Source organism: Cenococcum geophilum (assembly GCF_001692895.1).
Source record: "Cenococcum geophilum 1.58 unplaced genomic scaffold K441scaffold_2, whole genome shotgun sequence".
Classification (NCBI taxonomy): Eukaryota; Fungi; Ascomycota; class Dothideomycetes; order Gloniales; family Gloniaceae; genus Cenococcum; species Cenococcum geophilum.
This window is the reverse complement of record NW_027137560.1, coordinates 2,242,314-2,253,778: the sequence shown is the minus strand read 5'-3', so window position 1 is coordinate 2,253,778 and position 11,465 is coordinate 2,242,314. Positions and strand designations below refer to the sequence as shown.

General features: G+C 36.6%; 1 protein-coding gene across 1 annotated transcript; it reads right to left on the bottom strand.

The window, feature by feature from the left end:
- Nucleotides 1–417: 417 nt before the first annotated feature.
- K441DRAFT_625853 (uncharacterized protein) lies at nt 418–1,333 on the bottom strand. Its single transcript, XM_067646115.1, has 2 exons — nt 839–1,333; nt 418–786 (listed from the first exon to the last, which is right to left on the bottom strand). The coding sequence occupies exons 1-2, from the start codon at nt 1,261–1,263 to the stop codon at nt 678–680; spliced, it is 534 nt and encodes a 177-aa protein (XP_067509816.1). The 5' UTR covers nt 1,264–1,333; the 3' UTR covers nt 418–677.
- Nucleotides 1,334–11,465: the final 10,132 nt, after the last annotated feature.

The following is an 11,465-nucleotide window of genomic DNA, read 5'->3' as shown; positions in this document are numbered from 1 at the left end:
TAATCTAGAGTAGTAGTTCTTCTAGATAATACAACTATAAGCTCCTGCTGACGCTTTACCTTCTTATATAGGTAGTAATAGAAGTACTGCGTCTTAGTAGTATTATCCTTCTTCTATATATCCTCCCCCTACTTCTAAATTAGCGATAATCGTGGCTTAGTATTCTTTCGTCCCTTTATTAAGGCCTTATAGCGAATATACTGCTTACCCTATAGCTTAAACTCTTTAACCTCCGCCTGGCCCTTAGCCTTTTTATTAAGCCACTCCGGTATAAGGATAACATTGTTAGATATAATAGAGGTGCGGAGTTAAGGATAAAATCGCTCCATAGCGGTAGTAGGTAGGTAAGAGAAAATAAGGTTAAACGGCAGAAGTAGTAGTAACGACGCAGTAATGACAAGCTGTCCTTAATTCTATACTAATAATATACGCGTTTTCTGGGGTAGACGCTTACCGCTAGAGCTAATAATTGGCTCTGCTAGTCCTTAATACCCGCATTAACACATTTTGGTCCTTCCTTCTTTAACCTCCTTCCGATTTGGGTATAGAACTCTTCCCATTCGGGTATAGAACTGGAGCTCTAGGAGCCCCAGTTCGACCAGATCCACTCCACCCCGGATCTAAAATCACTAGATCCAGCTCCGATGCGACCCCTAGATCCACATGGAGCTCCAACATTACCCCAGTCCAATACAATCACTGGTCTCCTCCCTCTCATCGATAAGAGTTTTGAACTGCGACATGACCCATGAGCCGGTTAAACTGACTTGACTAACACCGGGGTCTCTTTTCATCGTTAGCGTCCCCACTGTTCCCCTTATAACACTCTTGCACCTACATGTTGACGCTGGAGGCATATTGAAGCACTTGTAGCAGCAATTGCAGAGTACTCTTCAAACTTGCCAGCCTCGCATTCAAAAGCTGGATCTTGGACTCCTTGAAGGGCAAAATTAATTTCCCAAAGCTCCCTTTCCCCTCTTTGATTAAGCTCTCCATCTCTCCGAAAATCTCGGAGCAGCCAGCAATGGCATCCTTAGCAGTGTGCAGGGCGCCCGGCCGTACAAAGGCGCGCATAGTTGCTTCGGCGAAGACTTCACTAAGATGACTCAGGACTGATGATGTTAATTGGATATCTCGAGCAAGATCGTTCAGCTTCTTCGGTGCATTAGAGACGCTTGAGGCATATTCGTATAGGGCTTTGGATATGGTCAGACCAGCGCCGGCGAGCTGGGCCACGGAGGCAACGAAGCTGATCGCGTCCATTGTTCATTTTGCTATCTTTATTTCTTCGAGCATTGTTTTACTTGAGTTGAAAGTGAATGGGCTGTTTGACGATACCAAAGTTGTAATTGTTTCCTCCAAGCCAACGTAGCTGGACTTCAACTTGAATCAGATCCACTCAGCCACAATCTCGTCCAATCACAGGAGTCGTCAGACCACTTTCTTGCCGGTCTGCCTTGGCGGTCTGCCTTGGCATTCTGCGGGCTCACAGCTCGGCGTGGTCACGGAAAAACTCGGCGTGGTTAGCTAACCACGCTAAGCTTTATGCATATACAGCGCATATACCAATAATTTTTCTTAGAATTTAAAGTATTTTGTAAATAGATAATATTATCTATTCACTCGCTCGCAGAGATATATTCCGAATATGGATTTGTATTAGGGGGTGTAGGGTAATCTCGCCTCAGCCTGCTTGCATAGTAGGTTCCCTACTGTATCAAGTAGTGGTAGATAATTACACACTCATTGCCCCAAACAACGCGTACCGTTAGAACCTAGCGGTACGAGGCCTGCGCCCAACAACCAATATGAATGTAGGGATATATGTCGTCTCTTTGCGCCCGTAGGATATCGTTAACAGACCGTTCGAGCAACGTAGAATCTCTAGGTAATATCGAAGGCTATTAACAACGACGACATAGTAGGAAGGAGGAAGAGAGGAAGCTGGAAAGCGTCAATTTAAAACCTGTTAAAAACCCTGTGGGAAAAATTGTCAGGAAAGACTACTTATCAACAGCTGTAGAAAGACGCGACGCGAAACTTCGCGATCCTCCAAGGGGTAAGACGTTTTATCGCGACGATAACACAACGCCGTACGGCATAGCATTATTAAGGCTATAAGACGAATAAATAATAAATTCTCTATTAAATAAGCCTTATTTTAAAGCGAAAAGCTAAAAGGCTGATTGTGATAGATATTGATGTTGCTGTTCAGAGGAAGGTGTGACTTCGCTTTAAATAGACATTTTTATATAACGTATAGGCTATATATGCCTTATATATGCATCCTACTAGTTATAGCATAAAATAAGTAAGCTAAGTTATTATAATATAGCCCGTGTATACGCGTCGCATATCTATAATAATAGTAGTTATACTAAAACTTCTCTATAACACTATAGCGTACGCTATAAGTATATACTACGTAACCTATATATAAGCGCTATATATACTAATATTAGGCCAAAGCAATATTAAAATATTAATTTTACTCTTGTATATACTCTACCTACGCTTATTATAAGTAATCTTATAATTATAAACTTTAATAATCTATAGGTAGCTAGTGCTACTAACCTTAGCGCGTTTAGGTACTACTATAGTAAGTATATACTTTATATATGTCTAGAAGAAGTATATAGTAATAAAAGTATATAGGACTAATCCTTAACCTTAACCCTAACTAGGTAATACTAAGTTAGTTATAAAGAACGCATATATAAGGTATATACTTATTATAACGGAACCTTATAGTAGGAACTACGGTGGGTTCTGTTAATAGGCTAGGTGTGTAGGTAATGCAGGAAGTTAATAACGTAATAATAACTAGTAGAGTGGTTGCCTAATAGATTAACTCTAATTGTATTCTAAGAATTACTATAAGGAAGGAACTATCTAGGTAGGGACTAAGGGTCCTTAAATACACAACCGTACTCCTAAGAAAGTTGTTACTTTATCTACTCTATCTACTCTATTCGCTCTATCCTAGATCTTATAGATTATATAGATTACATAGATTATATCACGTGACTTTGCTTACTATTCCTCGTTATATAGTTCCACGGGTTCTATCTTAGACCGTGCCTATATTAACTAACTAGCTTCTTCTAACTCTTCTCTAAGTAGTTATAACATTGTACTTAAAGCGTCTATAATACCATCTCCCTCCTCTCCATTTTCGTCCTTAAAGATACCTAGTATCTCTAAGTTATTTACTAGAGGTATAATATCTATCTAATTAATTTAGTTAATATTATTACTTATAATACCTAAAGCCTCTTCTTCTTCCTTAACTCTTCGTTGTGCGCGTATAGTTTCTTCTATACTATTGCTTGGTGAAGTAATACTATCTCTATATTCTTATTGTGCGAAAAAGGGGTTGGTTTATATTGCGTTAGTAAGTCCTTTATCTCGGTAACCCTTTTCTTATTCTAAGTATACTAAAGTAAACGTTTAATTGTCTTGCGATATTCGCTTAATTTCTAACGCTAAGTATACGCGTCCTATAACTCTTAATAGTCTCTAAGTTCCCTAAGTAATTTATTATAGGGTTTTATATTTAATTTATTGCTATAAAGCTTAATAATAAGTTATCCGTTACCTTGGCGGAACTTCGTTATTCTTATAACGCTAAGAAGGAGGCTATTAATGCTTAACAATAGGCTCTCGATTCTCGTCTTGCTGCGTCTACTTAACTAATTCGTCTTAAGAAAGTACGTAAGAAGGTTCGTTTTAAGAAGTAGAAACTTATAAAATAAGGTCTGCAGGAACTTAGTAATAAAAGAACGGATTCTCTTCTAATAGAGAAGGAAACAACTCTAAGTAGTTCGGCAGTCGCTCTTCCTAGGTCCCCCTTAGGTAACTTATTCTTTAGCAATTCTTCTTTATTAATATTACCTAACCTTTTCTCTTCTAATACTCTTATACCTTTCCTATAGCGTTCTTTAGGTTTTCTAGTAGCTCCTAGGTAGTCTCGTTATAGCCTATTAATTTTACTTCGTACTATATCTTATTATCTATATCCTCATAACTAATGATATTTAAGACTTACTATTCGTTTTCTTCTTATCCTCTATACATGTCTGCTTTATAAACTAGTAGCTTAATATCTTTATATACTAGCTCTAGTATCGCAATATACTATATAGGGTAGATCTTCATTTTAGCTAGTAGGTTTAACTTAAATATAACCGGTGAAATTCTCTATATAATTTTGAAAGGTCCTAGTCTAATATAGTCTAACTTCTTACTTAGTTATTAACTTTTAAAATTTTTATATAGTAGCCACACTTTATCCCCCTCCTTAAGATCTGGTCCCTTAGATCTTTTAGCGTTATAGTACTTCTTTATTCTTTATTATACTATCTTAGCTATTTCCATAAGGTTTGCATAAAGATTTATTAAATTCTCTATTCTTTACTTAGCTATACTACTTATCTTCTTTACTTAACGTGGTAATAATAAGGTCCTTAGCTTATATCCGTAATTCGCCTTAAATAGTAATGTATCTATTTCTTCTTATGGTGTTACATTATATATAAACTATATAACTAGTAATAGCGATACCTAATTATTCTGTATATAATTAATATAATGCCTTAAATACTATTCTAATGTCTAATTTAATCTTTCCGTTTAACCGTCTATCTTGTTACGGAACCCCACCGCAGGGGCCTCCATAGGAGAGCCCCGTGCTCTCGCGTACACCTTACGTACAGCTTATATTAGCTACGCGTAGGTATATTACCTCCTTATGCCCTTGACCCTTACGATCGATCGCGTAACGTCTTATAGACTCCTCAAATATATACGTCTTATAGCCACTGCCCCGTCCTATGATATTACGTTGCGCCTTTTTACCACTAACACCTAGCCTATAACCAATTCTACGTCTCTGTAATACTATAGGCGCTGCTAGAAGCAGCGTACCTATAAGTTACCTTACTTTATACTTCTAAGGAACCTATAATAGTAAGACGATATTCCTTACTAGCTACTATATTAAACCCAAAGAATAATCTAATACCTATACTTAACCTATAACGCCAATTAATCCCAGAAGAATTCGATTTATTAGCCCTAGCCTTAACCCCTAAGGAGATAGACACCAATAATATCTTATCTTTTATTAACTATATAACTATAGATAAGCAAGCGGAAGGGCTACTACCTATTAAAATTAAAATACGAGACGCTAAGACGTTTGTAAAAATGGTAGCACGAGAACCTAATAAATACTATTGCCTTTTATAGAACTACTACCTAAAGCTTATATAAGCTAAGATACGTACTACCTAAGATCGCGATATTATTTAAGACCTATAAGCTTGTGAGGCGCTCGCCGATAACACGCGTTAAGAAACTAAAGACAACCTCCGCGTATCTAAACGCGACGTCTAATAGTTAAAGAAGGCTAAGATTATACTTATTACTATAGTTACTAAAAAAAAAGGTATAATTAAATACCTATAATCTTAGCTTAATAAGCATATTCGTAATAACGCTAGATACCTCTCTACTGTATATAACGCCACTTAAGTCTTTACGCCCCTAGTAACTTTACCTACTTAATACTTAATAGAGGGTTAGTGCTAAGCAGCCTTACCTAATAGGAACCCCTACTAAAGTAATAATGAAAGCTATAATGACTAAACCTAAGCTGTTACCGTAGGGTCTAATATATATTACCCTAATCCCCTAGTTTTCTAGGGAGACCGTAAAGAATATAGCTACTAGAAGATATAAATCCGTGAGAAACTAACTTAGAGCGCCTACCTTTTTCCTACGGAAGATACTAAGATTGGCTATATTATTGGGTAAATAAAGGGTATACTATTTAATAGACTCTTTACCTAATAGGAGACTAATAGCCCCTAGAAGTAGCAGTCCCACTAAGAAGTCCTTAACGATCTTAACTTAATATACCGTAACTATAACCTACTAGCCACCAACTAAGCTAAACTACGTGCCTTAAAGATAAGCCCTACTAAATTATTTAATAAGTTCTATATTAAATTCTAAAAATATACCGGAGCCCTTACCTAAGACGATACTAAAGACTAGAAAGATCTCCTTAAAAAAGTTACTTATTATCTTAGTTACATAGCCGCCAGCTATAACTATAATAATGTTTATAATATGGTAGCAGCTATATAGAAGATTAAATAATAACTAAATTAGATTGCTACTGTAAACCTTTACCTAAAAACCTCCCTATAGAAGCCCTCCGGACCTACTAAACTACTAACGCCTACTACCCTAAGTAATACTACTAGTCCTAATATTAACCTTTTTATACCAACCTTCCCGTAGAAGCTACTAGATAGAGAACGCGAGCTACTCTAAAAGCTAAAGCGTTGCTATAAATGTTATTAAGAAGGCTATTATAGCTATAGCCTAAACTGCCTAATAGCTAGGTTTAGTAGCCGCTGCTTAATACCTAACCTAGTACCTTAAACACTAAATACGTTACTATATACTACTACCGTATAAAATAAAGACGTAGTAATAGCGGTAGAGTTAGATACAGAAACGGAAAACGCCAAGTCCTAGCCCTAAGTCGTAGGTTGGGACGCCCTAATAATAAGGGGATCTATATATTGGCCTGCTTAATAGATAACTTAGTAAANANAAATAGACGGAAATAGATAGTTTTACCNNTAATAGGAACTACTGCTAAAAAATAATATAAAAGCCGTTNTATAATTAATTACGGAGCTATTAATAAATTTGTAGATACCTAATTTATATATACTTATAACCTACCTACCTTACCCCTTACTAAAGCCCGCGCCCTATAACTTGCTAACGGTAGTTATACCGCATAGAAGATTACCTATATAGTATAACTCTACCTAGATATAAATAGGCACCAGAAAGAACTTTAGGCCTATATTATACCACTTACTAACTACCCTATTATCCTTGGAATAAACTAGCTTAAATAATATAACCTTATTATTAACTAGAAAAAGAGAGAAGTAACCTTTAACTTTAAATACTGTAGAGAGACCTACCTAGGATATGGCCTAGCCGCCTCTATCTACTCCCTAAAATACTAACCTAAGGAACCCCTTATTACCCTACCTATAACTAACTGCTACTATATAAGTGCCACGGCCTTCTACCGCATAGTATATAGGAAAGGCTGGACCGTTACCGCAGCCTCCTAATTATAACTATATAAGCTTAATAAAGAATAGGACTATGTCCTCTATAGTAATAGGATAGATATAATTAACCTCCTAGAAAACGATACCCCCGTAGAACTCTACGGACTTTTACCTTTAGACTTTAAGAAGTTTATAAAGCTTAAAAAAGGACTTACTAACAAGGAACTCCATAAGCTCCTTCCTAAGAGGTACTATAACTTTATTAATATATGCTTATAAAAGAGCGTAGATATACTCCCCCTACATTAACCTAATAACTATACCATTAATATTAAATAAGGAAAAACGCTACCCTATAAGAGACCCTACCTAATATTAAAAGACGAACTTTTAGTTGTTAAAAAGTATATCGACGAACACTTTAATAAAGGGTTTATTCGCCCTAGCATGTCCCTAGTAGCCGCCCCTATCCTCCTTACTAAGAAGCTAGGAGGAAGTATTTAATTCTGCGTTAACTATAGAGGACTTAACGCTATTACAATTAAGAACTAATACCCTATACCGCTTATATATAAGACTCTTAAGTGGCTTAGCTAAGCTAAAATCTATACTAAGCTTAATATTATTGCCGCCTTTAACTGCCTTTAAATACGAGAAGGTAACAAATGGAAAACCGCATTTGTATCGCGCTTTGGCCAATTTAAATATACTATTATACCCTTTAGCGTATATAACGGCCTAGGCAGCTTCTAAAGCTATATTAATAACGCCTTACGGGACTACCTTAATGACTTCTGCTCTGCGTACCTAGATAATATACTTATTTATAGCGATAACCCTTCTAAGTATACTAAGCACGTTTAAAAGGTCTTATAGCGCCTTAGGGACGCAGGACTTTATATTAATTTAAAGAAGTGCGAATTCTTAGTTACAGAAGTAAAATACCTTAGACTAATTGTTACTACTAAGGGTGTCCGTATAGACCCTAAGAAGGTACGTATAATTACTAAATAGTAAACCCCTAACTGTATTAAAGACGTATAAGCTTTCCTTAGTTTCACCAACTTCTATTAAAAATTTATATACAACTTCTTAGGTGTTGTAGCACTACTTATAGTAATAATACGAACAAAGGGCCTTTTCGCGAAAGGAAGAAAAATATATCTACGTTTTATCTGGACGCCTAAATATAAAAAGGCGTTTTAAGACCTTAAAGATGCTTTTACTAAAGCACCTATCCTAGCTTACTTTATACTAGGACGATAACTCTATCTTAAGACTAACTCCTTAGACCACGTTAACGCAGGCGTCCTCTCTTAGATGGGTAATAATGGTCTCCTCCACCTAGTTGTATTCTATTTATCTAAGCTTATACTATAAGAATGTAACTATAAGATCTATAATAAGGAACTTCTCGTAATTATATAAGCGTTTAAGGAATTCTAACCGGAACTCTCCTTAGTAGAACCTAACCAGCCAACTAAAGTCCTTACGGATTATCGCAACCTTAAGTACTTTATAACTATAAAACAGCTAAACCGACGCTAAGTACGCTGAAACGAGTTCCTCTCTGGTTTTAACTTTAAAATTATATATAGGCTAGGAGTATAAGGTACTAAGCCTAATAGCCTAATACGCCACTTATAAGACCTTCCTTAGTCTAAAGATAACCCCTATAACCAGTTCCAATAATAGACAATCCTAAAAGCACGGAATTTAGCCCTAGGTATGCTACCTATAATAGAGCTAACTGTACCTTAGCTCTACACTATAGAATTAAAATTACCTCCCGAAATTAATGAGCTTATTACTACGGTATATAACACCTCTGTTAACCTATTACTGCATTAACTTATTACCGTAAAGACCGCTAGCGCCTATATGCTACCGATTAAACTCTAAAGCTTAGGCTAGATTAATATAGCAGCCTTAGAAGTAAAAGAGAATAGGCTCTATTATAGAGGCCGTCTATTTATCCCTAATTTAGAAAATCTACAACGGCAACTAATCTAAATAGCCTATAACCTCCGATTAAGCGGCCACCTAGGTAGAGGAGAAACCTATAAGCTTCTTAGCCAATACTACTTCTAGCCTAAAATAATAGACTTAGTTAAACGCTTTATAGGCGCCTGCTATAGTTATAAGCGCGCTAAGGCCTTTAATATAAAGTACTAAGGACTACTATACCCTCTACCAGTACCTATATAATGATAGGTAGATATCGCTATAGATTTCGTTATTAACCTACTACCCTATAAGCGATATGGCCGTACCTATAAGAATATCCTTATAATAATATGCCGACTTATAAAAGAGCGCCACTACGTCCTAACCAAAGGCGTAGCCGTTAGCGATGTTACTAACGCCTTTTTTTACGAAATCTACCGATTACATGGGTTACCTAACTTGATTACGTCCGACTAAGGTATATAGTTCGGCTTTAATATATAAAGACGAATCTGCTAACGCCTTAGTATCTCCGTTAAGATATCTATATCCTTCTACTATAAAACTGCTAGGCAACCGGAAAACGCTAATGCTAGCATAAAAGCGTACCTATAATAGGTAGTCGCCTATAGTTAAGATAACTGGGTAGATTACCTCCTACTAGGTGAATTCGCAGCGAATAACTACGTCTTAACTACTATAGGACTTACCCCGTTCTTCGCGAATAAGGGATATTACCCCTAATCCGGCATAGAACTACCAGAACCTATTAATAAGAAACTACTATATAGAAAACGCCTTAAGATGCTACTTACTAACTAGTATATAGACCGTATAAAAAATCTACTCGACTACTATAAGGGAGAAATGGCCTAGGCTTAAGTAAAGTAGGCCTACTTCGCCGACCGTCATAGAACGCCACTACTAGAGATGCGTGTTGGCGACTAGGTATAGCTAGATGCACGTAATATCTTTACGTAGAGGCCTATAAAGTTACTTAATTATAAGAACCTTGGCCCCTACCTAATTAAATAAGTTATTAATAGGGGAGCCGCATATAAGCTAGAGCTCCCGCCTACCTTAGCCACCCGCGGGATATGGCCTATATTTTACCTATAGCTATTATACCTTTACTAGCCTAACCCCTTACTGGGGTAGATATAGCCTAAACCCCTACTAGTACTAATCCGAGATAAAAACGAAGACGAGAACTATAAGGAGTGAACCGTTGAACGAATTATTAACTCTAAATACTTTAGCAAAGGTAGAGGACGACGGCTCTACTATAGAGCTATATATATAGGATTTGACATAGATTAGCTAGAATGGCAACTATAGGAAGACTTTGAAAATGTAAAGGATTTAATTAGCGACTTTTACTACGCGAACCTATAGAAACTGGGCTTAAGCAGAGATTTTATACCTAATCCTCTATAGGAGCCCTTATAGAGTTAAACCGTTGTATATTACTATGTAGGGGTAAATTACCGTTAAATTGCCGTTAGATTGCGGTAAAGTGCGATCACGTAACCGGAATATCGTTAAGATGTTTAGGAACTTTAACCGGCGGTTAAAGTTGTCTAATTGGTTGGATTCTTAGATGCCAAGCCTTATTATATAACGTTGTTTTAAGCCTTTAATAATACCCCCCTTTCTTCTTTTCTATACCCTAAGTGTCCCTTCTATATATATATAGTAACCACAGCGTCGCCGGAGCTCCGCCTCTATAGGAGGGGGGGTAGTNTNACGNAACCCNACCGNAGGGGCCTCNATAGGAGAGCCCCGTGCTCTTATATACACCTCGCGTACAGCTTATATCAGCTACGCGTAGGTATATCACCTCCTTACGCCCTCGACCCTTACGATCGATCGCGCAACGTCTTGTAGACTCCTCGAATACATACGTCTTGTAGCTACTGCCCCGTCCTGTGACAATCTGCAGATAATATACAGTAGAAGTTGCTGCTTAAACTCCTTACTCTGCTAAGAATACTTCCTAGAATACTACTATAAATCTTAGATCTCTATCCGATATAATTTTACTTAATGCTCTATATTTTACGAATACTTCTTTAATATAGATTTTAGCGATATCTTCTACTGAGATTTCTTCTGTGTATGCTATAAAGTATCCCTATTTTATAAGCTTGTCTATTATTACTAAGATCGTGTTATAATCTTATCTAGTAATAGGATCTCTTAACTTTAGTAACTTAATAATAAAGTCTTATAATATAACCTCCTATAGTTTCTCTAGTGTTTTAATAGGTTATAGCCCTCCATATGGCTTATACCTTATTAGTTTATTTCTTTAGTAATCTAGATACTCTTTAGTAACCCTTTTAGCTATCCTTTAGATTTTATTAATAATATACTCCTCCTAAAGTCTTAACACTAAGCCTATAG